Here is a 27,476-nt window from a genome sequence, read left to right on the forward strand (position 1 = left end):
ATTTAAAAAGGATTCACTTAAAACAAGGGAATTTTTTAAGTATAAGTATATTTTAAACATGTTTTGATATGGAAAATATAAATAATAGACATAAATTATATTATATTGTAGATATTTAATATGTAATATATGTTTAATATATATAATCATGGCTAGGATGGAGCAGGGCGGGGAATTCACTCCCCATCTCCGTCCCCATCCCTAGTTGGATATCAATATCAATCTCCATCCTCGACCCAATGGGTTCAGGGAAGTCGGGTACAATGGGGATGGGAAAATTGCCATCCCTACGCATTTGATTGAGCTATGTTGAGTGAGCCACTTTGAGAAGCTACCGAAAATAATTTAATTAGAAAGTTGATTTCTCTGATTATGTAATTATATTTCTGTTTTTTGGGGGGGGTTTTCACCAAACACAACTTTACAGCTTTCCAATGTGAGGCCTACCTTACAACATCAAGGGGGTGTTCTTTTTTCAGATTTTGAGAGGGGGAAAGTTAGTCAATGGGATTTTGGTTCCCATTGACCAAGAATCCCATGTTCTTTTTTTAGATTTATGTGGGGACTAGGGAAAATTTATTTTCTTGGGTATCACTTGGCAACACTTGAATGGGACAAAAATGCCCTTTTAATAATAGATTTTTATGGATAAAATGGCCATTGCCTTATTTACATGAGAAATAAAATAACATGGGTAAATGCACTTACCTGGGCAAGTGTTTCTCAGGAAAAAAACTTACCCAGGTAACTACATTTACCTAGATAAGTAACTTACTGAAAAGTGAACGGGGCCCAAAAGTGAGTTGGGATCTTCATGTTGGTAGAGGGATGGAACATGTTTTGTTAGCAAGTGATCCTGATTCATCAAAAGCCGCTACATGAAAGCCCTCAAGCCTTCCCAAACGGACGCTAATGTTACATTTACAATTGTTCAATGTTATAATGGGGTCCGGATCTGTTCCTCATACAACACGCCTCACACCGACCTTACAATGTGTTCTGACCGCACATCGGGAATATCTTCTGTATTTGTATTTATTATTCATGGGAAGATGTTCCCAATATAGGGTAAAATGTGACTGTGAGGCACACTTTGTGAGGAACAGATCCCAATTAGCTAGAATGTCAATGGATCGGGTTTGGCATGAGTCAATTTGAACCAAACCTGACCCGAAGCATGATTAAGACTGACCCGATCCAAAGCCAATATGTTCGGGTAGATGCGGGTTAACAACTTTGCCCGACCCATTGACGTCCCTAATTATCAAATAACTATTTATTAACTACAACTATAAAAACTGATTGCTGACCCATTCTCCTCACATTTGCTCCCACTTCAAAAGAATTACACTCTTTTTACCTCCATGAGGAGAGAGAGGATAACTTAAGTCTGTGTTTGGTTTGAAAGAAAGGGTGGGAAAAGGTCCCTTCCTTAATTTCCTACATTTTTTTTAAACCAAATACAGCCTAAAAAATCAAAAGCAGAAGCAAAGTTTATTTCTCCTTTTGCCTTGTTACAAAAGATGGACAATAGGTGAATGGGATTCAGAAATGGTAAAAGTTAGAAGAAAATTAGAATTTAGAAAGCTAAAACCGACCAACAGGCTTTATTAAATAAAAGTAGAATGTATGTGAGGCAAAAAAAATTAAAAAAAAAATTAGAAACATGGAGTTACAGTCATATTCCATGAGAACCCACAACTCATCATCCAAAGCTTCTTTTCCTCTTCCCTCCTGAAACATTCTCACAACCCACTCATGAATCATGATCTCATCATTTTCATCTATTGGATTTCTTAAATGTTACAGATACCCCTGTGGCCCCTCTCGCATGCAACCACCGGGGTCCAAGTAATATTCCTCTTTCAAAGGGATTCCCTCTCTCTCTCTCTTTCTCTCTCCCCCCTCCTCTCCCACATAAGATGCCTTCAAAATCTCTTTCTCAGTTTCTCCTGGGCAAAAGAAAAAAACAAAATTGACACTCATTAACAGTACTGACGACTGGTTCTTTCTCTATATATGCTGGAAGATAGATCACTCAAACTGAAATTTTGACTTGCAGGGTGCAAATTAGACGAACATTAATACCATACCAGATATTTGACAGGTTTTACCCACCTCATGCGGCAGTAAGGTTTGGTGCAGTGAAACAGAAAGGAGATCTGGTTAACAATAACATACATTCCTGTTTTATTCGTGTTTACGTCAAATGACAACTTGAATTGGTCTGGGTTGATGGGTTTTGTTCCGTTGTCTTTCTTATAAGCTGCTGAAGAGCTGCCACGACAACGAGAGCGTCCAATCTGCACCGGCTCGCATAACGATTTTGTTTGCTTTTTTCACGATATACCCAGGTCATATTTTTGTTTTTATTTATTTGGGGTTTTCTTAATTGTTTAATTTTAATTGTCTGTTTGTCTGTTCTGATTTGCCAAGGTAATACAGAGAGAAAACAAGGGATTCTTTCTCTATGGATTCTTTGGCTCTTCGTTCTTCGTGTTCTTTCGTTGATGAAGATCATCTTGTTTTCTCGTGAAAATGTGTGTGATGTGTCTGCAGATTCTCTCTCCAAAATCCCCTACCTGCAATAGATGGTGAGGTGCCTATGAGAGGATTCAGTCCTCTCCGCTTAAATCTTAAAATACAAAACCAATTCTCATTGTAACCAGCTTCAGCGGTGGTGGAATCTCCGGCCATGCATACCCTTTTGCGAGTTTTTAAGGATTTGCCCGTATTGGAACGTGTAGCGGTTGCGATCCACTTAACGCTTTTGGTTTTCTTTCTGTGCTTTGTGTCAGTGAGGCGGCTGGTCGCCTGTATTGGCCGTCGGCTTCCGGTCACTAAGGAGGAGGTGTCTAATGCAAATTCGGTTCCTCTTCGTCACAGTGAAGCTGTGATTCGGAATATTGAGATTGGCACGGGATTCAAAGTCTCGGTTTTCTGTTGTTTCTATGTTCTGTTCCTGCAAGTATTCGTTTTAGGGTTCGACGGTGCTGGCTTGATTAGAGATGGGGCGCAGGGGAAGACGAGGGACTGGTCCGTTCTCCAGTTGCCGGTTGCTCAAAGTTTAGCTTGGTTTGTTCTGAGCTTTTGGTGTTTTCACTGTAAGTTCAAGCCTTCTGAAACTTTCCCACCTTTGCTAAGGATATGGTGGATTATTTCATCTGTCGTATGTTTGTGTACTCTGTACGTTGACGGCAGAGAGTTGCTTATAGAGGGGTGGAAGCATGTGAATTCGCATGTTGTGGCAAATTTTGCCGCCACCCCTGCTCTTGCTTTCCTTTGTTTCATTGCATGCCGGGGTATTTCGGGCATACAAATACTCAGAAACTCCGATCTTCAAGAGCCACTGTTGATCGAAGAAGAAACAGGCTGTCTTAAGGTGACCCCTTACAGTGGTGCTGGGTTCTTTAGCTTGATCACACTTTCATGGCTGAATCCTCTTCTGGCAGTTGGTGCAAAGAGACCACTGGAACTCAGGGACATCCCTCTTCTGGCACCTAAGGATCGAGCCAAGACTACTTACAAGATTTTGAGCTCGAATTGGGAGAAAATGAAGGCAGAGAATCCTGCAAAGCAGCCCTCATTGGCTTGGGCGATTTTGAAATCATTCTGGAAGGAGGCAGCCTGCAATGCCATCTTTGCCGGCTTGAACACACTAGTTTCATATGTGGGTCCTTATCTAATTAGCTACTTTGTGGACTACTTAGTGGGGAACGAGACTTTCCCAAATGAGGGTTATGTTCTGGCGGGGGTCTTCTTCACTGCCAAGCTGATTGAGACCATAACCACCCGGCAATGGTATCTAGGGGTAGACATCTTGGGTATGCATGTGAGATCAGCTCTAACAGCTATGGTTTACCGGAAGGGGCTCAGGCTCTCAAGCTCAGCCAGGCAAAGCCATACCAGTGGGGAGATTGTGAACTACATGGCAGTTGATGTGCAGAGAGTGGGGGATTACTCATGGTATCTACATGACATTTGGATGCTTCCTATGCAAATAGTTCTTGCTCTAGCAATTCTCTATAAAAATGTAGGCATTGCCTCAGTTGCAACACTGGTTGCCACCATTGTATCCATTATCGTTACTGTCCCTCTGGCGAAGATGCAAGAAGAGTACCAAGACAACCTCATGGCAGCCAAAGATGAAAGGATGAGAAAGACCTCTGAGTGTCTGAGGAACATGAGGATTCTCAAGTTGCAAGCATGGGAAGACAGGTACAGAGTGAAGCTGGAGGAAATGCGGCATGTAGAATTCAAGTGGCTTCGGAAAGCTCTCTATTCACAGGCTTTTATTACATTCATCTTCTGGGGATCTCCTATCTTTGTCTCGGTGGTCACTTTTGGTACTTCTATACTGTTGGGTGGTGAGCTTACAGCAGGAGGTGTCCTCTCTGCTCTGGCCACTTTCAGAATCCTCCAAGAACCACTTCGGAATTTCCCAGACTTGGTTTCAATGATGGCTCAAACAAAGGTTTCTCTAGATCGTATTTCTGGATTCTTGCAGGAGGAAGAATTGCAGCAGGATGCCACCATTGTTCTTCCCCGGGGCCTCACAAACATGGCCATAGAGATTAGGGATGGTGAGTTCTGCTGGGACCCTTCTTCTCCAAGGCCAACATTGTCTGGAATACAGATGAGAGTGGAAAAGGGGATGCGTGTGGCTGTTTGTGGCATGGTTGGCGCCGGAAAATCAAGCTTTCTGTCGTGCATCCTTGGGGAAATACCCAAAATCTCTGGTGAAGTAAGTATCCTTAATAAAACAATTATATATCGAGTTTTGTGTTTTTCTTGGTTTTATGATTTCTTGTTCCCTTCTTTTATGTTGACAAATAATTATATATACGTTTTTTTTTCATGTTTGCTGGATGGTTTTTAGGTTAGAGTATGTGGGTCTGCAGCATATGTTTCTCAGTCGGCCTGGATACAGTCGGGAAATATAGAAGATAATATTCTTTTTGGCAGCCCAATGGATAAGCCGAAGTACAAGAGTGTTATTCATGCTTGCTCATTGAAAAAGGATTTGGAACTCTTCTCACATGGTGACCAGACCATTATTGGTGATAGAGGCATAAATCTCAGTGGAGGCCAGAAGCAAAGGGTGCAACTTGCAAGGGCTCTATATCAAGATGCAGATATTTACTTACTTGATGATCCCTTCAGCGCAGTTGATGCACATACAGGATCAGAGTTGTTTAAGGTTAGAATGCAATATCGGTACTCCAGTCCATTGTTTTGAAGCACTTTCATTCAAAGGTTCTTGGCAAGTACACTAAAGATGGTTTTTTTATAAATACATGATTTTGGGCTATAATATTAAAATGTGATGCTGCAGGAATACATATTGACGGCATTGGCTACCAAGACTGTGATATTTGTTACACATCAGGTTGAGTTTCTGCCAGCTGCAGATCTGATACTGGTAAAGGATTTTCTGATTTTGACTTCTTATTGTTATAACTGTGTGGAATTCCAACAACTATCATGGTAGCTAAGGCTCTATGTAATGCGCTTTTGTTACCTTTTTTTTTTGTTTGGTTTAATAATTGTTTGAGTAAAGAGAGACTGAAAACTGTCTGGGGGTATTCCTCCTTTTTATAATAATCCTTTTCACGTGTAAGAAAAGGTTCTTGGACCCTGTGAAGACATTTTCTATGTATAATCATGATAATTTTGATAAGTCTTCATTTTATTCTTCTAAAATAAGATTAAACAAAAGAATAACGTAAAAAATAAAAGAACTATAAAATTTGAGTTGCTGAACACCTTTGCTATGATCCTACAATTTTATTTTGGTCTTCCATGTGTGCAGGTCCTTAAAGAGGGACATATCATACAAGCAGGAAAATATGAAGATCTTTTGCAAGCTGGAACTGATTTCAACACATTGGTTTCAGCTCATCATGAAGCAATTGAAGCTCTGGATATCCCCAAGCACTCATCTGTTGATTCAAATGAAAATGTTATTGTCGATTGTTCTATCACGTCTAGTAAAAAGTGTGACTCAAATGCAAATAATATCAACAATATGGTGAAGGAAGTGACAGAAACTGAATCAGCTTCAGATGGGAAAGCAATTAAAGAGAAAAAGAAAGCAAAACGTTCAAGAAAAAAGCAATTGGTTCAGGAAGAGGAACGAGAAAGAGGAAAAGTCAGCATGAAGGTGTACTTGTCATATATGGCTGCTGCATACAAAGGCTTATTAATACCACTCATTGTTCTTGCACAGGCATCATTTCAGGTGCTTCAAATAGCCAGTAACTGGTGGATGGCTTGGGCTAATCCACAGACTAAAGGAGCCCAACCTAGGACAAGCAGCATGGTTCTTCTTGTTGTTTATATGGCCCTTGCTTTTGGGAGCTCATGGTTTGTGTTTGTTAGAGCTGTCTTGGTTGCCACATTTGGTCTAGAAGCTGCACAGAAGTTGTTTACAAAGATGATTAGAACTATCTTTCGGGCACCAATGTCTTTCTTTGACTCCACACCAGCTGGACGGATTTTGAATCGTGTAAGTTTTCTGTAACTGGAAAGCATATACTTTTACTGAGAATCCCTTGGAGGATCAGAACAGTAATGCAGTATATAATTCATTACTTTCTCTCTTTTCACATTTTGATGGATTATTTTTGAACTACCAGGTTTCTGTGGATCAAAGTGTTGTGGATCTTGATATTCCTTTCAGACTTGGTGGATTTGCATCAACAACCATTCAACTTCTTGGTATAGTTGGTGTAATGACACAAGTTACCTGGCAAGTCTTGCTTCTTGTTGTCCCAATGGCCATTGCTTGCTTGTGGATGCAGGTAACCTAATTATATGCCTTAGTTCTTCTTTGTTATAGTGTTTGTAGTTGACATAGTTTTGCACTTCTGCATTGGAAACATAATTAAATAGTTGAATTGTGGGAGCACATAGAGTTATCATAACTTCTACTTCTTTGATAGGGGCACATTTCCAACTCTCATCATTATCATCTAAGCCTTGTCCCAATTCTATGGGGTTGGCTACATGAATCCTGCTTCACCATTCCGTTCTGTTAAGTTCCATATCCAACTGTCTCTTATTGGCAAAAAAAAAGCACCAGCCCAACTCCTACTCATGTATGTTCATTAATGCAGACTCATAACCAACATCCAGATGTTGAATGAATCCATAGTTGGAATTTGCTATTAATATTTGAAATAAATGAATTTGAGGAAACTTAAGGGGACGACCAGTAGTTGACAAGGTAGGAAAAATCAATTAGGGTGGTTGACCATGTAAAATTAATACCAATGACTGGTACCGGTGTGATACAAATTGGAAGGTTAAACATGGAAGGGCATGTCTTAAAAGATTAACTGAAAATACTGTTCCAGAAAGAACTATTAACAGGATTATTCTTTTTTCTAGGGCCAACTATTTGGAGTAAGGGCTTTGCTGATTGGTTGATTGTGAAATTTGAAGCCTATTTCTGCTTAGTTCTTAGTTAAACTTGTTTTATCTGTCAATGTTTCCTTCTGTTGGTATATGCATGTTCAATAATTGATCAAAAAAAGTATATGCATGCAGCCAGGAAGTGAGGCAACCACTTATCCAATTACTTAGTCCTAGTGAATGGAGTGGTTAAGAATTTCTTCCCAGCTAGTAGAGGCCTAAGACAAGGTGACCCATTCTCTCCCTTCTTCTTCACACTTGTTGCTGATGTTTTTAGTAGATTGATCTCAAAAGCAGATGAATAGGAGCTAATAAGGGGTTGGAGACTAGGAAGGAGAAGTGTCACCTGTTATGGTGACCCACCTTTAGTTTGCTAATGATATTATTATCTTTTGTAAGGGGAGTGACTTAACAAAGGTGGACAATCTTAAGAATCTAATAAAGGTATTTGAGAATGCTTCCAATTTGAGGATAAACCTTAATAAAAGTTGTGTTGCTGGAATAAATCTGGAGGATGGGAAGGTAGAGCCCATTGCAGCTTACTTAGGTTGTGCCACCTCTTCTTGGCCTTTGACCTACTTAAGGCTTCCCTTGGGTGCAAATCCTAAAGAGAGTAGTTTCTGGTCCCCTATTGTGGAGAAATTTGGGAAATATTTGGCAGCCTAGAAAAAGAATTACGTCTCTATAGGGGGTAGAGTGACTTTGACTAGGGCAACACTTGCCAACCTTCCAACCTACTTCCTTTTAGTCTTTAGGGTTCCCCCAAGGGAGGCTAAGAAATTGGAAAAGGTAATGAGGGATTTCTTGTGAGAACTGGGAGAGGTGAAGAAGGATCATTTAATCAGATGGAAGATGGTCAATAAAAGTAAGGAAGGAGTCTTGGAGATAGGAAATATAGTTCAGAATAATGAAGCTCTATTAGGGAAGTGGCTATGGAGATGGCCTTTGGAGAGGGGAGAGATTATGGCATGAGAAGGTGTTAAGCATTCATGGCTGCTCAGAGAATGTCTGGGATGCCGGGATATCTCATCGGACTACTCTCAAAATACCTTGGAAGGCTATACATGGTCAAGGTTCAAAGTATTGATACACCCCTGTGTATCAGCAGAGGCGTATCGGTACTTAAAACCATGTGCCTTGGGTTCCCGAAAGACCTATTAACAGGTGTATCAGGACCCCAATGATACAATAAAATATGCCCGATATGGGGCGTATCGTATCAAAATTTTGAACCTTGTACATGGTATTTTCCCTCGCTTCCTTAGGTTTATCATGTATGAAGGGGATTAAGGGATGATGAGTTGATTTGTGTTTCTGAGTTGCTTCAATTACTTGAGTAGGTTTGTTTGGACCCCCACTAAGTCAGATCAAAGAGTTTGGACCCCTCTTCCAAAAGGGACCTTTACTAGTGCTTCCTTTCTAAAATCCCTCACCATCGGGTTTTCCCTGTTAAAGAAGTTTGGATAAGACTTATTACCCCCAAAATTGATGTTTTTTGCTAGGAAGTATTCTATGGGAAAATCAACACTTTGGAAAACTTGCAAAAGAAGAGACCTTATCTTTGCCTCTCCCTTAACTGGTGCTTCCTGTTTAAGGCCCAGAATGAGAACTGTTACCATCTACTGATTTCTTGCTCCTTTGTTGCAGCCTTATGGAGTTAGAGCTTTAGTTTATTTGGATGTAGGTGGAACCCGCTGTCTGATGTAAGTATTCTGTTTAATCCATCTACTTTTGGGTGGCACACGAGAAGAGGAAAAAATATGTGGAAATGTATCAGGGCAGCTATATTATGGACTGTTTGGGAGGAAAGAAATGTTAGAGCCTTCCTAGAGAAGGAAAGAAGTTTTGTTGAAGTGAAGGAATGCATCTTAACTAGAGTAATCCACTGGTTGAAGACATTGGCCATGTTTGCTGAATTCTCATTCGATGATCTTTGGAGGAATAGAAGTGTGATAGAGTGGGAACCTCCTCCAGAAGGTGTCATTAAACTGAACTTTGATGGGAGCAGCCAAGGTAATCCTGGGCCTTTGGGTGTGGGGGGTGTGCATTAGGGATAAGGACAGCAACATTATTTCCTTATTCTCAAGACCGGTGGGAGTGGGAAACTCTACAAGAACTGAGTTACTAGCTGTGGTTCAAGGGATCCAGGTTGCCAACCAGCTTGGGGTGGAACTATCTTTTAATTGAAGGAGGTTCTCAGGTGGTAGTAGGGTGGCTGTCAAACCCAGACACTGTCATTTGGGGCTATAGAGACCTCAAAAAAAGTGAAGTGGCTAACCAGTAATATGAGAGTTGATGTTAAATGGGTAAGCAGGTTGGCAAATACTGTAGCTGACTCCTTGGCCAAACAAGGGGTATCCAGGGAAGGTCTTTTTTGGGCTAGTTTGTAACTTATTCTAGTAAGTCTGGAAAGCTGTATCTAACTTTTCTGGAGAGGTCGCATCTCGTGCCTCTCCTTAGGATGCTTGTACTCCTTATCTTTGGTGCCTAATAAAATTCATTCATATATCAAAAAAAAAAAAGTGCATGCAGCCATGCATATGTGGTACAATTATACACCATAAGATCATTTATCCTTTGCAAAATGTCTTGGACTGTTCTTTTTTATCTCCTGTTAATTTGGATTTGTATGATTTTGTACAAGTAATTGTGTGTTAATGGAGCGCCCCCTACCCCCAAAGAACAAGCAAATGCACATGCAATTGTCTGTTTTAGGACATTTAGGTTTCTATATACAAATGAAGTTAAACCTATGAGTTGTTAGGACACTTCCCACTAGTTTTGTGCCATGAAATTTCTACTAATAATTAGATAGTACAGGTGTAGAAGACTATTGTAGAAACAACATTAAAGATACTAAGTAGAAGGAAACCAATTTGAAGAATTGAGTGACATTAGAGGCCTCTGGGATGGACCTTGGTGTGTGGGAGGGGATTTTAATGTAGTGAGATTTACAGAGGAAACTGTTAGTGAAGGGGTATTTTGGTCTTTGTACTTGTTGAGATTGCTGAGTTGTTCTATTATGTTAGTTCGAGTGCCTCTTACTTAAATAAGGGCACTGATGTCTTTTCCTATCACATTAATAATATAATAACAGGGCTGGCCGAAAGTAGGGTTGAATTTTTCCCTAATTCGAACCAGACCTTTTCTCTCTTTCTTCCTCTTTCTTCCTTCTTCTTGCTTGCTTGCTTTACTTGATTACTAACGGACAAACAGACTTCTAGGGCAGGCCGAACTTCAACATGGTATCAGAGCCAAATTAAACAAATCGGACTTGCCTAGAATTCTGTCTTCTGCGCATTTGACCTAGGTTTTTTTCTTTGATTTCTCAGCCGTCGATTGGAGATTGGGAAAAGGGCTGAAAATGAGTGATCGCCCTCTTCCCTTGGAGGTGTCTATGCCTCCGGTTGTGTCGTGTGTGGTCGGTTGCTGTGCTTTCTAAGCCCTCCCCTAATCAATGTAGGGCTGGTACGTGTGGTGCAGTGGGTGTTTTCTTTCTTCGTGTGGTTGTCCTTCAGGCGATGAGGTAAGGAGTTTCTTTTATGCATAATTTCTGTTATGAAGCACATAAGAGGTATGGTACAGATCGTATGGAGGGGTTTCAGATTGTAGTGTGCTAGGGTTTATGCTGGTTTGTGTGTGATTCGAAGGGAAGTGGTGTTCACATAGTGGTGAAACTTCAGGTAACTGTAGAGTAGGATCTGTGGTGTTACAAGTGCAACTTTCAGCACTTATTATTGCTGAAATCAGTGTGCAGAATTCGGTGATAAAAGAATTCAGCAGTGGGAGATAACAATGATAGTAAACCTAATGTGATGATATCTACTGACTACCTGAATGTCCAAATGACCTCCATTAAACTAAATGGGGAGAATTATGTCCCTTGGGCTAAGTCTGTAGAGTTTTTTTTGAAGGCAAAGAAAAAGGTGAAGCACATAGGAGAGGAGAAACCCCCCACTGATTCTCATGAGTACAAAGACTGGGAACAAGAAGATGCACAAATCATCACGTGGTTATGGAACAGTATGGAACCCAGAATTAGTGTAAACTTCATGTTTCTTGACACGGCCAAAGAGGTGTGGGATCATGCTAAGAAATTGTATTCTGGTCAGGACAATACAACCAGTGTATATCAACTGTACAGGAATACTTCAATCTGCAACAGGGCAATCAGAGTCTTGAAGAGTACTATGCCAGTATGAGAAACATCCATAATGAGTTGAATGTCTATCACCCTCTCACTCCTGATGTCAAGATTCAACAACAGCAGAGGGAGCAGTTTGATGTGACTCGGTTTCTGGTGGGGCTGAAATCCGAGTATGAACCAGTACGAGCCCAGATACTAGGAGGATCAACCCTTCCATCTTTAGAGGTGTTTGCTCGACTTCGGAGGACTTCCATTGGATCTATGGAAAACCCTAATGTCTCAGATAGATCAGCATTTGTAGTGTCGAGAGGTCGAGGTATTAGAAGTGGGGCTCGAGGAGCCCAGTCTGGCCGTGGTGGCAGTAGTGGCCTAGTATATGGCCGGAGTGGTAGTGGTGGATCTACACATACCCGTGGTGGTGGTCGTACTGGAGGCAGAGATTCAGGGGGAGCTCGTGGTAGAGGACGTGGCTCGGGTCCACGGAGGTGTACTCATTGTGGTTTGGATGGACATACTATTAATTACTGCTATGACTTGCATGGTCCACCCTCGACCTGGGCCAATCATGCCATGACTAGTGACACCAATTCCAGTTTTAGACAAGAGAACCGTTCAATTGATCAGATGCCTCCTACCTCTTCAGATGGTCCAGGCAAGGAGATTGTGAGTGTTCCTTGTGATGAGTATGAAATGTTTGTTCAATCCACGTCGCAGCAGAACACAGCTACTTTTGCACACTCAGGTATGGCTTGTTTGGCATCCACACCCAACCCCTGAATTATTGACTCTAGAGCCTCCGATCACATGACTGGAACTCCAGGTGTGTTTTCTTCTCTCACTCATTGCTCAACATCACAATCTGTTACACTTGCTAATGGCTCCACATCATCTATTTGTGGTGTTGGTAATGTTGACCTGGACCCTGTATCCCTATCCTCAGTTTTGTATGTACCTAAGCTTCCATTTAATCTTATGTCTGTTAGTAAGTTGACCAAATCACTTAATTGCTCCATTACATTTTACCCCTCTATGTGTGTTTTTCAGGATCTCAAGACGGGGATGAAGATTGGTGGAGGGCATGAAGCCGATGGACTGTATTATCTTGATGGTGGTGGAAGAATGTCAACAGCCTTTTAGTCATCTATCTCTCATCTCCAGTGGCATTGTAGATTTAGTCATCCTTCGCTGAAAGTGTTAAAGTCTTTGGTACCTTCGTTGAGTCAACTTTCTGTTCTAGATTGTGAGTCGTGTCAATTTGGGAAACACCATCGTGTTCCCTTTAGCTCTAGGGTTGATAATCGTGCATTGAGTCATTTTTCTTTAATTCACTCAGATGTTTGGGGTCCTTATAAAGTGATGTCATATAATGGATACAGATATTTTGTTATTTTTGTTGATGACTTTTCAAGGATGACGTGGCTCTATTTAATGAAGGAAATAAGTGAATTATTTACCATCTTCTAGAAATTTTATGCTGAGATTCGCAATCAATTTGGCGTTCACATTAAAATTTTCCGTTCTGATAATGGCCGTGAATATTTGTCTTCATCTTTTCAAGAATACTTGGACTAACATGGCATTATACACCAAACTTCATGTACTTACACCCCACAACAAAATGGGGTGGTTGAGAGAAAGAACCGACATCTTTTAGAAACAACACGCTCCCTCATGCACCACATGGCTGTTCCCAAACCCTTTTGGAGTGATGCAATGCTCACCTCTTGTTTCTTAATTAATCGGATGCCCACGTCTATCCTTGATGGTCGTTTTCCATTTAATGTCTTGTTTCCCACCATGTCTCCGTTTCCGCTTTCTCCTCGGGTATTTGGGTGTGTCTGCTTCGTCCATAATCTGGGTCCCGAGAACGACAAGTTAGATGCACGATCCCTTAAGTGCATATTCCTTGGCTATTTCCGGACTTAGAAAGGGTACATGTGTTACCATCCCAGTTCTCGTCGTTCCTTGGTATGTGTTGATGTTACCTTCTTTGAGTCTACTCCGTTCTTCGAGGGGTCCGGGGATGCTTCTTCCTCCACATCACCTCCTCCTCTTCCCCTTCCTATGGTTGATCCTCTTCCTCTTGTTCCAGCCGTGCCTACGTCCTTGCCTCCGGTGCCACCATCCGTTGACTGTCCACCTATCTGTCACGTGTATACACATCGCCCACATGTACCGGCTGCGACTCCTCCGGCTTCATCACCGTCGATAGATCCAGCTCCAGACCTGCCACCAGCCTCCGACTTTGATCTTCCTATTGCCTTACGGAAAGGTAAACGCACTTGTACCCTTCATCCTATTTCCAATTATGTTTCACTTACTCACCTTTCTGCCTCCCATCGCCAGTTCATCTCTTTGTTATCCTCGGTGGTTGTCCCTAAGGATGTCCAGGAAGCCCTTACTTCTCCAGAGTAGTGTCGTGCTATGGAAGACGAGCTCTCTACTCTCCATCATAATCACACTTGGGACCTCACCGCTCTTCCTCCTAGGAAACAGGCTGTCGGATGTAAGTGGGTTTATACCATTAAGTACTTGCCCGATGGTCGTGTTGAGCGCCTGAAGGCGCGATTGGTAGCAAAAGGGTACTCCTGAACCTATGGCATTGACTACACAGAGACCTTCTCCCCGGTTGCTAAGATAGGGTCAGTTCGCGTTATCATCTCTCTTGCACCTATGTATGATTGGCCCCTATATCAGCTGGATATCAAAAATGCATTTTTGCATGGTGATTTGCTCGAGGAGGTCTACATGGAGCAACCACCAGGGTTTGTTGCTCAGGGGGAGGATGGTAAGGTATGCAGACTTAAGAAGGCTATATATGGACTTAAACAGTCCCCTCGAGCATGGTTTGGTAGGTTCAGTGAGGTGGTCAAGAAGTTTGGTATGAAACAGTGCCAAGTTGATCATTCTGTCTTCAGTCATGACTCTCCGGTAGGAAAAATACTACTGGTGGTGTATGTAGATGATATCGTTGTTACTAGGAATGATAAAATGGGCATTGACAGGTTGAAGGCCTTTCTACAGGAACACTTTCAGACAAAGGACCTTGGCAAATTGAAATATTTCTTGGGCATAGAAGTAGCAAGATCTAAGTATGGTATTAATCTGTGTCAGAGGAAATATGTGCTTGATTTGCTGGAAGAAACAGGTTTGTTAGGTACGAAACCAACTGAGACACCTATGGAAACAAATACGAGGCTGAGCAGTGATATGGGTGAAGTATTTGAAGACCCTGGCAGATACCGACGACTTGTAGGCAAACTAAACTATCTAACCATTACTCGGCTAGATATTTCATTTGCGGTTAGTGTGGTGAGTCAGTTCATGCAGAAACCTTTGGTCCCTCATTGGAATGCAGTGCTAAGGATTGTGAGGTATTTGAAAGGAGCTCCTGGCCGTGGTTTTCTATACAAAAGTGGCGGAAAACTGGAAATAGAAGGATACACTGATGTTGACTGGGCCGGTTCTATGACTGATGGACGGTCTACCACATGCTATTGCACTTTTCTGGGGCTATGGCACATACTGCTTGTGAATTAGTGTGGCTAAGGAACCTTCTACAGGAGATAGGGTATGACATTAGTACTCCAATGAAGCTCTATTGTGACAATCAGGCTGCAGTTCATATCTCTTCTAATCCGGTGTTTCATGAAAGAACCAAACACATTGAGGTTGACTGTCATTTTGTGAGAGAGAAGGTGCTGAATGGAGTGATAGAGACTGCATATGTTAATACGGGAAACCAGTGGGCAGACTTGTTTACAAAAGGTTTGAGTCGAGGGAGAGTGGACTACATATGTAACAAGCTGGGATTATATGATATATACTCACCAGCTTTAGGGGGAGTGTTAGTGAAGGAGTATTTCGGTCTTTGTACCTGTTGAGATTGCTGAGTTGTTCTATTATGTTAGTTCGAGTGCCTCTTACTTAAATAAGGGCACTGATGTCTTTTCCTATCACATTAATAATATAATAACAGGTCTGGCCGAAAGTAGGGTTGAATTTTTCCCTAATTCGAACCAGACCTTTTCTCTCTTTCTTCCTCTTTCTTCCTTCTTCTTGCTTGCTTGCTTTACTTGACTGCTAACAGACAAACAAACTTCTAGGGCAGGCCGAACTTCAACAGAAACCAACAACCCCAGACAGAGAGTGACAACAAGTATGAGGAAGCTCAACCAATTTGTGGACTCTTTTGAACTTAAAGAACTTCCTTTCCTAAATAATAACTTCACTTGGTCCAACCTTCAATCAAGGCTAATTTGCTCTAAGCTGGATAGATTTTTGTTTTCAACAGATTGGAAGGAACACTGGGGCAATATTACTTCTAGGGCTCTCCCAAGACTTACTTCAAACCACTGGCCTATAGTGTTGGTCAAGGAGGAAATAAGAGGAGTTGGGCCTACCCCTTTCAAGTTTGAAAACATGTGGTTGACTCATCCGGGTTTCATTGAGAATATCAGAGAGTGGTGGGAGCAAGCTAATCCGGTAGTTGATTGGGAGGGAATGAGGTTCCACAAGAAACTTCAATACTTAAAATCACAATTAAAGGAGTGGAATAGGCTGGAGTTTGGAAGATTAGAAGAGAAAAAACAAGTTTTGGTGGAGCAAATCGAGGATTTGGACCTGAAGGAAGAGAGAGGTTCCTTTTAGAGAGGAAGAAAGGAAGTTGAGATGGGTTTTGAGGAGGCAGATGGAGGACATCTTGGTTAAGGAGGAAATCAGTTGAAAGCAAAAATCCAGGTGTTTAATGGCTAAAGGAGGGAGACAGAAACACAAGGTTTTTCCATTCAGTGGCAAATGGGAGGAGAAAGAAGAATTTCATCTCTAATTTGGAAGTTGATGGAGCAGTGTTGTCTCACCCGGCAGAAATTGCAGAGGCTCTAGTAAACCACTTCAAATCTATTTTTAGAAGGCCTATGAATGGGAGAGTGTGGTTGGAGGGATTGGATTGGCCGACTCTAAGTGAGAGAAGAGAGAGTGGTTAGAAAAAAGTTTTGATATGGAGGAGGTAAAGGAAGCAGTATTCTCAATGGATAGGACAAAAGCTCTGGGTCCAGATGGGTTCACAATGGCCTTCTACCAGGACTGTTGGGATATTTTGGAGAATGATCTTAGGTCAGTTCTTGAGGAATTCCACAGAAGGGGTGTAATAAATCCGGGCTTGAACTCAACTTTCATTGCTTTGGTCCCAAAGAAGAAAGATGCATCACAACCAAAGGATTTTAGACCTATCAGTCTGATGACTAGCTTGTACAAAATCATTGCAAAGGTGTTGTCTCTCAAGATAAAGAAGGTGCTCCCCTCTATTATTGCACCCAACCAAGGTGCTTTTGTGGAGGGAAGATAGATCACTGATCAGATTCTCATTGCAAATGACAGCTTGGAGATCTTTAGGAAGTCAAAGAAGAAGGGAGTGGTTTGCAAATTGAATTTGGAGAAGGCTTATGACTTGGTTGATTGGTCTTTCTTGATGGAGGTGTTGAGGAGTTTTGGTTTTGGAGACAAGTGGTGTAAGTGGATTTGGGGCTGTGTTAGGACTTGTCATTATTCTATCCTGGTGAACAGGACTGTGGTTGACTTCTTTCCTGCATTGAGAGGTTTAAGACAAGGAGGTCCTCTTTCCCCTTTTCTTTTCACCTTGATTGTTGATGTGCTTGGGAGATTGATCCATAGAGCAGACTCGAGGAATTTGATAAGAGGGTGGAGAGTAGGAAGGGAGGAGGTTCCCTTAACACTTCTACAGTTTGCAAATGATACTATCCTATTCTGTGAAGGAGGGAACTTCAATTGGATCCGGAATCTAAAGTTGACAATACAACTCTTTGAGCAGATACCTAACGTCAAGGTGAACTTTGATAAGAGTTGTGTGGCGGGAGTGAATGTGAATGAAAGGGACCTAAGAGAATTTGCAGGTGAGCTAGGTTGTGCAATTTCGGACTGGCCCCTGATATACTTGGGCCTCCCTTTAGGAGATAATCCTAAGAGTGATAGCTTTTGGACTCCGGTAGTGGAGAGGTTTGAGAAGAGGTTGGCGGCCTGGAAGAGAAATTATATTTCTTTAGGTGGGAGAGTCACTTTCATTAGGTCTACCCTAGCTAACCTACCTGTCTACTATCTGTCAGTGTTTAAGATTTCCTCAAAGGTTTCCAATCTTTTGGAAAAATTAATAAGAAACTTTTTGTGGGAGCCTGGAGAGGAGAAGAGAGATCATAGGGTGAGTTGGGAGGTGTAAAAAACTAGGAGGTCTTGGGATTGGTAATTTCAAGAAAAGGAATATGGCTCTATTGGGGAAATGATTGTGGAGGTTTTCATTGGAAAGGGATAAATTGTGGACTAAGATTGTGGCTAGCATTCATGGGCTGGAAGACAATGGCTGGGATCCTGGAATCTTGGCAAGGGCCTCAGCTGCTTCTCCTTGGAAATCCATTCACAATCTGCTTCCAGTTTTCTCCTCTTGGATCAGGTATGGTCTAAACTCTGGTAACCGAATAAAATTCTGGGAACAACTTTGGGTTGGGGATTCTCCTCTGAAGGACTAGTTTCCTTTCTTGTATGCTCTATCAGACTTGAAAAATGAACCCATATCTTCTTTCTTGGTCCCTTCAGCCTCCATTTTTGGCTTTGGATGGAACCTAGGTCTGCGTAGGGCAATTAGGGATACAAACATGGATAGCTTGGTAACTTTGCTAGACTCCCTTGAGATTGTCTTCCTAAACCCTGCTAAGGAAGACACTAGATTTTGGACCCCTTCTAGCTCTGGTACCTTTTCTTGTGCTTCATTCTTTGAAACCTTAACTCAGCCTCCTATCCCCTTTGGGTTGTCCTTTCCGGTTAAGGAAATTTGGAGCAGGCCTATTCCTCATCGGGTTGGTTTTTTTTGTTGGGAAATTTTCCTGGAAAGAATCAACACTTTAGACTTACTTTGGAGAAAGAGACCCAACTATTGTTTACTTCCTAATAGATGTGCTCTTTGTAAAGCTGATGGGGAATCTGGCTACCACCTCATGGTCTCTTGTAAGGCTGCTAAAACTGTTTGGGAGTGGGTTTTCTCCCGCTTTGGGCATTCTTGGCATCCTCCGGAGACTGTCCAAGGTTTGTTTTCTCCTTTTTCAGTTAGCCTAGGAAGCGAGGGAAGACTATGTGGAGGTGTATTAGGGCAGCGGTATGCTGGTCATTGTGGGAAAAAAGAAACTCACGCATTTTTTCCAACAAGGAAAGAACATTGGAAGAATTGTTAGATCGAATCCTTTTAAGGGTTGTCCACTGGCTAAAATCTTTGGAGTTGTTTTCAGATTTTCCTGCGGATGACTTGCTAAGAAACTGGAAAGAGATTGCTTCCAATGCTAGATGTAAGAGGACTCTTTGTCCGTTTTGGTCCCCTCCCCCCTCGGGCTTTATAAAGCTGAATTTTGATGGCAGCAGTGTGAGGAATCCAGGGTCCTCTGGGATTGGAGGAGTCTTTAGGAATGAGGAAGGGATTGTTATTGCTTTATTCTCTGGCCCTATTGGAGAAGGTGACTCTCTTAGGGCTGAGATCCTTGCAGCGCTTGAAGGAATTCGAAGAGCAAAGGAATTAAATATCAGCTGTTTGATCCTGGAAGGTGATTCGAAGGTGGTGGTTAGTTGGTTGAAGACAGAGGACAGTGGTTTGTGGAACTTTAACAATGGAAAAAAATAGTTCTTATGGCTGGGTAGGGACATTGAGATTCAGTACAGCTGGGTGAAGAGGAGTGTCAACTCATTTGCGGATGGGTTGGCCAAGCAAGGAGTGAATAGGGAGTCTGTTTTTTGGGCTAGTTTTTAATCTTTTCTCTTTGCACTCCCTATGTTTTCTGTTTTTGGGGAGCTAAGATATTTTATCTCCCCTCTTGTATCCATATTCCCTCTTTTCTTTTAATTTAATGAAGCTGGTGTTATTGATCAAATAATAATAATAATGTAATAAATTTTAGGGTTGACAATAAATATTCTGTCACTTGGTTCTTGATTTCAAAAAAAGGAAACCAATTTGAAGAATTCCTTCTACATTTTGGCCAATTTGAAGAATTCCAACTACATTTTGGCTTGGATTCATGTAGCCAGCCCCATATAGTTGGGATAAGGCATGGGCAATGATGATGATGATGATTCAGGCTGGGGCCCATTCAAAGTTTGACAAATGCTCAACCCAAGCCAACTCAAGTGGCACGCCTGCGTGAAGGTAACCTATTGAATATGTAGAAATGGCCATTTAAGGAACATTCCATTCCTTGATGTTGTTCCCAGTAGGGCCTATTGGCAGGATTGATACTTGCTAGTAAGGTTTTTGGTTTCTGGATTCACGCTAAGTATCCTGTAGCTTTGGTTGCTTTAACAAGAATATAGTATAACTTTTATATCAAAGATTACTGCTATTTCTTTTAAAAAAAAACGCTTATTTTTTCTTTTTTTCTCGATTGTTTCAACAAATGTGTCCATATTCTGATAAATGGCTTAAATTATCAAGTTAACGGAAATCTTCATGACTGTAAGAGGGGAGCACACATTGTTGGAGCTGGTTTTGAGTGTTATTCATCATTTTACTTGAACGTTGCATAAGCACCTGGTAATCCAAGTTTAAAGTTTAAAAAAAAAAAAGCATTTTAGTTATCACTGAAAAGTAAGGTGTATTTTTAACCTTATATCTGTGAATGCAGAAATACTACATGGCTTCATCAAGGGAACTTGTTCGTATTGTAAGCATACAGAAATCTCCAATAATCCATCTTTTTGGGGAGTCCATTGCTGGAGCAGCTACAATTAGGGGCTTTGGGCAAGAAAAGCGATTCATGAAGAGAAACCTATATCTTCTTGATTGTTTTAATCGCCCCTTCTTCTGCAGCCTCTCGGCAATTGAGTGGCTCTGCTTGCGAATGGAATTACTTTCAACTTTTGTATTTGCATTTTGCATGACACTACTTGTGAGCTTCCCACATGGGAGTATTGATCCAAGTATGTAGTGTTTTGACACCTTCATTTAATATTTCAAATCTGCTTATTCTCATGAAAATATTTGTGCATGATGATGATGCAAAGCAATGCTATTAAAATTATAGGTTTTAAATAGATTTACTTGAAATCGCTTTTGAGATAATGATCTAATTCATTCCTTCATGTATTTGGTATATAAAGAACTACTCATGTATCTAAATCCAGATAGTCGGGAGAAAAATAGGATGATAATGTACTTTGTTTACAAATAAAAAAATAAAAGCGACTAATATATTTTGATTTAGCACTTCCATGGAGCAGTTGCTGCTGTCTTTATTAACCAATCACTGCTTCTCCTATAAAGGTATGGCTGGTCTTGCTGTGACATATGGCCTTAATTTGAACGCGCGATTGTCACGTTGGATATTGAGTTTCTGCAAGCTGGAAAACAAAATTATTTCTATAGAACGAATTCATCAGTACTGCCAAATCCCAAGTGAAGCACCAGTTTTTGTTGAGAACTGTCGCCCTCCATCCTGCTGGCCAGAAAATGGAACAGTTGAATTGATTGATTTGAAGGTATGTAGTTCATTTTCTTTTCACCTTTTAGTTCATTCCTATTCCATGGTGAAAGCTGCAATAATTGATGCATTCCAAGTTTCCAACTAAATGCTTCTTTGTGCCCCAAATAAAGCTTGTAAAAGATGTAAATGGTAAAAAGAAAATTAAGAAGTTACCAAACTAGATATGTTAATATCTTTTTGATCGTCTGAAGTTGTGTCCTTGTACCCTAAGTTCTGGGGTCAGGCAAATCTGAAGTTTGGTAAAACGCCCTTACCCAACCCAATATCTCTACCAGTAAAATATAGAAAGGGATTTTAAATAGGAACTTAAACCTCTATCTGCGTTCATGTTTTAAATGATGAGGGATCAGTCCCTACGTTCTCCTTCACTGTTCAAAGACCAGTAGATTGCCTCACTTCTTCATGGGTTTGTGGATCTTTTAGTAGGTGACTCTTGAAGGATTTGTTGAAATGCTTTGATAATGAAAAGTGTGTGGATGAGTCTAGGGTTGGGTTGTATTGGAAAACTATCAGCCATGTACTTGCCTAGGAAACATAGGAGGAATAGAGCAAGCACATTGTTACAGCAAAAAGGCTCTTCTTGAAATGAAAGTCTACTTATTCTCTTTCCTTTTTTTTTTTTGATCGATACTTATTCTCTTTCCTTCGCTCATGGATTTTGGCTTCAAAGGAACTTACTTCTGGATTGCCTCTTGATTATTTCATAAAGAACCTTCTAGGGATTCTCCAATTTTCCCTTGATTTTCCTTTCAATTATGACATTTCCTCTTTTTTTTCTTTTGATTGGTAACTGAAAAAAAAAATATTGCATTTTTTAAAAGAAAAGAAAGATGTATAAGTTGCAAGTACCCCAATACTTATACTAGATAAAATTCACTGAACATTCTTAGTTGTATATTACATTTGAGCTTGGAAAATTTCGGTTCTGTCTGCCCCTTGCCATGCCAATATTTCTGCTAAATTATTTTTGAACACTTTAACTTACTTCCATTTCTCTTACTACTTAGTGCCTGATTTCTTTTATAACTCGCCTGTGTTGCCATATTACACATCTGCTACTGACCATCCTGCTCACTACCACCTTTGAGTCTCCCTCTACCATAATCTTTAACGTGCATCATTCTACCAATTCTCTTTCCATGCAGGAGTGTTAGTACCTCAGTCCTTAGTGTGTCTCCATGCCCAGCTGGACCCAAGTATAAGGCAAGCATGTTGCTGTTTTCATCTCTAAAGTCTAAGTACACCTCCAAAGCCAGAGCTTGAGGGTCCCAGATTCTCACGGCAACAGGCATAAAAAATTTGTTTTATACAGCCATTTATAGGTGGGCTCCATTGCATCTGAATCACTCTCCTTTCTAACGAAGAATGAGCTACAACTTGCCAGCCCCTAATTATGTCACCTGTTGAATAAGACACAAAAAACTCCATGGTCTGTTTTTTTTTTTTGTTTTGATAATTCACTCCATGGTCTTTTTTCCAAGCATTACTTTGGACACATGGTCACCTTTCCATCCCCCGGATGTTGGGGAGATTAAGCTTTGGTGTGATGTGTCCTCTTTTGGTAATCATTGGCCTTTATTGGAAGCATATTCCTCAATTCTTATGGTGATATATTATGGGTATTAAATGAAACTATTGATGATACAAATTCAATGCTTGGCACTTTATCACCAAGCAATCGTGTCTCTCTTCCTCCGTAATTGTAGGGGATATGGTAAATGCACTTAGATGCAGCAAAGGAATTGGACAGAGCAGTCCATCTCAGATCAGATTAGTTGGATTTTAAGAGAAATGAATTCCATAGTGGATAATCCTGCTAGATCATGCATGAGAAGTTTTTTGTATAGCAATAGCTCTATGCCCTTCTGTTTCTTTTTTTATTTTATTTTTTTTTTTGGGGGGGGGAGGAGGGTACATGTTAATAAAATTTCCACACCTCTTCAATGAAATAAAGTGGAACTCACTAATTCAAATTTTCTACTTAAAATAAGCTTGAGAATTAAAATTGAGCTAATGTTGGATCCATGCCTTGACAACTTGCACCTAGGCACCTTGATCCAAACCCAATAGCTTGAATGTTTTCCATTAATGAAGCCCACTTAATGGTGATACTTTTAAAACTTTCAACTTTTTTTCTGTAGTTAACATAATGAATGGTTTCATCATCAGGAGGGGGGTAGGGGACATAACTAATGAATGATTACATATGATACATAGAATACTCAACATTCTTTTTATGAGGTCAGCACCTGCTTCTTCCCCTTGCATTAGGTCTCTAATATAAAAGCCCCCTTTTTACTATGTTCATTTACCCATCTTAATACAAGAGATTTTTAAAATAGGACATCTTCCAAAGGTTCTGACAGTTGGACCTTTAATTCCTTTCTGACAGTAGTTGTTTATGTTCAACTATTCAATCTTACATTTAACTTGCCATTTTTATATAATTTCTTTTCATTGCCTCAAAGCAAAGATGATGAGATGATTGGAAACTTTCACTAGGTTCCTTATTCTCTTAAGTTTGAGCCTTCTATTCATAATTACCCTTTAGTTAATCAAATAGAAGAACCAATTATAGAAATGTCTACCTTGGGTATTTTGATCTTGATGAGAAAACAGGGATCTTTGTTTTTTATTGCCATAAAAAATCTCAGTCATTTCAGAAGTATAGCTTTTTCCTGGCTTCTTACCAAGCTCGTAATACACTAATACATGAAAATATTTTTCTTTTCTTTTTCCGGGGAAAACTTCCTGCATATTGTTTTTTGAAACAAATTTCCACTTCATTAGGTTCCCACTGTCCCTGCCACAAAATGCATTTAGCATGTAGAGTGGAAATTTGAGGACATCTTCATACCACCATCTTGTTTATTTAGCTTTTTGACTGTAAACTTGTGTATATGATTTTTCCTCACCCAAATAACTATATATTTTGTGTCTTTTATCTTGTTTGCGTAAGCAGCTTTTTGTTTACTTGAATTGTACCTAACAACTCCTTATCCTCTGACTGTTCTGTTCATAAAGGTTCGTTACAAGGAAAGTCTTCCTGTAGTCCTTCATGGAGTAACGTGCACATTTCCTGGTGGGAAGAAGATTGGTATTGTTGGCCGCACTGGAAGTGGTAAATCTACATTGATCCAGGCTTTGTTCCGATTGATTGAACCAGCAAGTGGGAGGATAGTCATAGATGGCATTGATATTTCAACAATTGGCCTTCATGATCTGCGTGGTCATCTCAGTATAATTCCACAAGATCCAACGTTGTTTGAAGGGACCATTAGGGGAAATCTTGACCCACTTGAGGAGCACTCTGATCATGAAGTGTGGCAGGTAAGAATTGATCCTCCTATCATGGTCATTTCTCATTCCTTGACCTTTTTGTTTTAATCAATAGCTGTGTTTCTTATTTCATTGAGATATCCACATTGGAATGGTATTCTAATTATTGAACCTCATAATGTCTTATAGGCACTTGATAAGTCTCAACTTGGAGAGACAGTCCGCCAAAAAGAGGAAAAGCTTGATTCTCCAGGTATGTTCACAAATTTTGATATAATGATTAAACATATATGTAAGCATGCAAATTCATTAATGTGATGTATAGAAGTTTATTTTGATGGTGAGGACTAATCAACTGGATCGTAATTTCATGTAAAATGCCAGTGCTAGAGAATGGGGATAACTGGAGTGTTGGGCAACGGCAACTTGTTTCATTGGGCCGGGCTTTGCTTAAGCAGGCAAGGATACTGGTTCTTGATGAAGCAACAGCCTCAGTTGACACAGCAACTGATAATCTTATCCAGAAGATTATCCGAACAGAATTTAGGAATTGCACTGTCTGCACTATTGCACATCGTATCCCTACTGTTATTGACAGTGATCTGGTTCTAGTCCTCAGTGATGGTAAGTGCAAATGTTCCCAATTTGTTATGATAGAACTTAATGAATGTGCATTTAACTTGGCACTCTATCAAGATACTGCATCGATTGTTTTGTGTGATGTTAAATACTGTTATCATCTTATGATCAGGCATAAAATGTTGAGATTTATTTTCTTAATAGCTGTAGAAATGATAGGTTTCATCATGTCAAGTGACCTTCAATGTCATGTCTGTTGAGGACTTATAATTTTTGGAATTTTTCCAGGTCGTGTTGCAGAATTTGATACTCCTGCACGGTTGTTGGAGGACAAGTCATCAATGTTTTTGAAGCTGGTGTCCGAGTACTCTACAAGGTCAAGTAGCGTGCCAGATTTTTAAACTTGATGGTATGCCACACCACCTTGAACAGAAAACTATAGCAGCAGCAGATGTACAGAAATGAGCCATCTGCTACTGCTGCTCCCCTTGCTGCTGCATTCGGCAGTTAAAGAGGAGAATCATATGGAAAGTGATGTGCTTTCTTGTATAGTCAACCCACAGAAGAAAAGAGTAGTATTTATGTGATATGGGTACTCTTCCCATTCCAAGCAGAATTGCTGTATCAGAACACGGCTGGCCCAATGTAAACAAAGATGAGTTGGGTCCATAAGAGTAGAGAATGATAATAAGTTTGCAAGTGGAGGAAATTGCGTTTGAGGAGGGAGGGTTATTCTTGTTGAGCATTCCCAATAATGCAATCTTGGCATCAAATCCAGATGATCGTTCATTTATCTTTATGAAGTTAGCAGGGCATCTACAGTCCTGTATCCTGCGCTGCTGCTCTTGGCAATGTAGTGCTTTTTGTTCTGGTCATTGTTTCTTCCTCCCTGATTTGCATACCTTTTCAGAAGAATGGTCAGATTAGATATACATGAACACGGATTCTGGGGATAAAATCAGTCATTTGTGTGGCATAGGCCATGATTGGCATGTTCTAAGCACTAGATTTACACTTTTTTTTTTGGATAGGAAGAAGAGCTAGCAGGTGCTAACCCTCCTTGAATGTGCGATGGATGGTTTTTCATTTTCAGGGGTGGTTTCTCTCTTCCTTATTGTGTGATACTCTACTAATGTAATTTACATTTGCTGAACCCAAAAGTCCAACATCCAGTTGATCAACCGCAGAATTGGGTTTTATCTTGTGCCTTTTGCCTGTCTCTGTGTCTCTGATGCAGCAGCCATCACAAAGGCCTTCTGGATGGTTGGGTACATGCCCCCATGGTTGTCAGAACTGGCCTGCACCTGCAGGTTGACCCTTCTGGAATCTGGATTGCTGGGTCTTGGGTCAATTTTTCAACTGGTGGGTAAAGTCAGGTTTGGCTGTTACAATGCATATTTCTCATGCCAGGTGGGAGTGACCAGGTGGCTGATCCCTAGTGTCCCCACTCCATTGGCCAATGAATGATTTCGATTGGAAATATCATTATTATCCAACATGGCAGAAAAATAGGTTTTAAGTTGTGTATACCGTAGAAGATCTCCCTGTTAACCCAATTAGGAATTCATTTTCCATGTGTCTACATGTGTATGAAATAATAAAATATTACATATGAAAATTTTAAAACTTTTAAAAATAGAATATATGTAAGAAAGGATCGCTTTTGTTTCCTTTTATATGTGGGTTTTTTTACTCTTTGACTGATCTTTAACCTTTTCAAGTGTTTTTGTAACTATATAACTGGAGAAGCAAAATCCAGGCAATCATCCAAAACTGCCTTGATACAAGAATTAGTGATGCCCGGAATTGTTTGCATATTTGCTTTATCAATCACTCGAACATTCTTTTTCTGGGTAGGAAGGGAAAGGATGGGGGACACAAGCCTGAAGGTAGCCCTTTCCCAGAAACGAAACCAGCAAATGGCCAATGTATCTTAGGTCCAAAGAAAAAGTAAGAAAGAAAGTTGATTTCTTCTTGATGATCTATATTTGCTAACCAGTCGACAGCTTGTTTAGCTTCTCTATCTCCCATCTAGATTCATTCCTCTCAAAGCTTTTCGCACTGGAGGATCAGATCCTCACATCTCCAAGGGGGAGGAGGGTTTCTCTTCAAAAAGACTGTCTATCACAGTTCGGAGTTTCCTTCAATCTGAATCTTCTTGGCGCCAATGCAGGTGGTAACCAAGTGCCCATTTGGGAGGGCTTTTGCACGGCGTCTTACGGCATTGCATGAGCCAAGAAACCCCGAACAGAACAGCATGAAGCTATGTTTGGTAAAGATCTGAAAAAGCTAAAAGTAGGCTTAGGTGAGACGTAAAATCAACTTTCTGATGAAGCTACCGAAGCGGCTCATTCAACACAGCTTTGAGAGCTGCCCAAAACTCTGCAATGAAAGCTGATGAAGAACCTATTCAAACTAAGATAGGAATCACAGTTCATAATGATAGTTTCACTTATAGGGGCCACCATTTTCCCCAACACCCATTTTTCTGGTCCCAAGGCCTAGTTGCACTCCTGCTTATT

At 40.6% G+C, this 27,476-nt stretch overlaps 2 protein-coding genes across 3 annotated transcripts; both read left to right on the forward strand.

The window, feature by feature from the left end:
* The first annotated feature begins 1,694 nt into the window (after positions 1-1,694).
* On the forward strand, positions 1,695-26,630 carry LOC104602739 (ABC transporter C family member 5-like). 2 transcript variants are annotated; one of them, XM_010266526.3, is made up of 12 exons: positions 1,695-2,354; positions 2,560-4,744; positions 4,880-5,200; positions 5,336-5,422; positions 5,813-6,508; positions 6,639-6,803; positions 20,239-20,533; positions 20,877-21,091; positions 24,121-24,426; positions 24,565-24,628; positions 24,760-24,999; positions 25,243-26,630. In XM_010266526.3, exons 2-12 carry the CDS (start codon positions 2,696-2,698, stop codon positions 25,353-25,355), a joined length of 4,551 nt encoding a protein of 1,516 aa, XP_010264828.1. In that variant the 5' UTR covers positions 1,695-2,354; positions 2,560-2,695; the 3' UTR covers positions 25,356-26,630. The 2 variants fall into 2 exon arrangements, 1 of the variants encoding a protein (XP_010264828.1); XR_016080456.1 differs by lacking the exons at positions 24,565-24,628; positions 24,760-24,999; positions 25,243-26,630 and adding an exon at positions 22,242-22,418 and having other exon boundaries at positions 24,121-24,259.
* On the forward strand, positions 10,774-20,040 carry LOC148804027 (uncharacterized). The gene is made up of 2 exons (XM_088894809.1): positions 10,774-12,305; positions 12,608-20,040. Exons 1-2 carry the CDS (start codon positions 11,615-11,617, stop codon positions 12,643-12,645), a joined length of 729 nt encoding a protein of 242 aa, XP_088750935.1. The 5' UTR covers positions 10,774-11,614; the 3' UTR covers positions 12,646-20,040.
* Positions 26,631-27,476: the final 846 nt, after the last annotated feature.

This window comes from Nelumbo nucifera, chromosome 1 (genome assembly GCF_055504915.1).
Source record: "Nelumbo nucifera cultivar China Antique chromosome 1, China Antique-T2T, whole genome shotgun sequence".
Taxonomy (NCBI): Eukaryota; Viridiplantae; Streptophyta; class Magnoliopsida; order Proteales; family Nelumbonaceae; genus Nelumbo; species Nelumbo nucifera.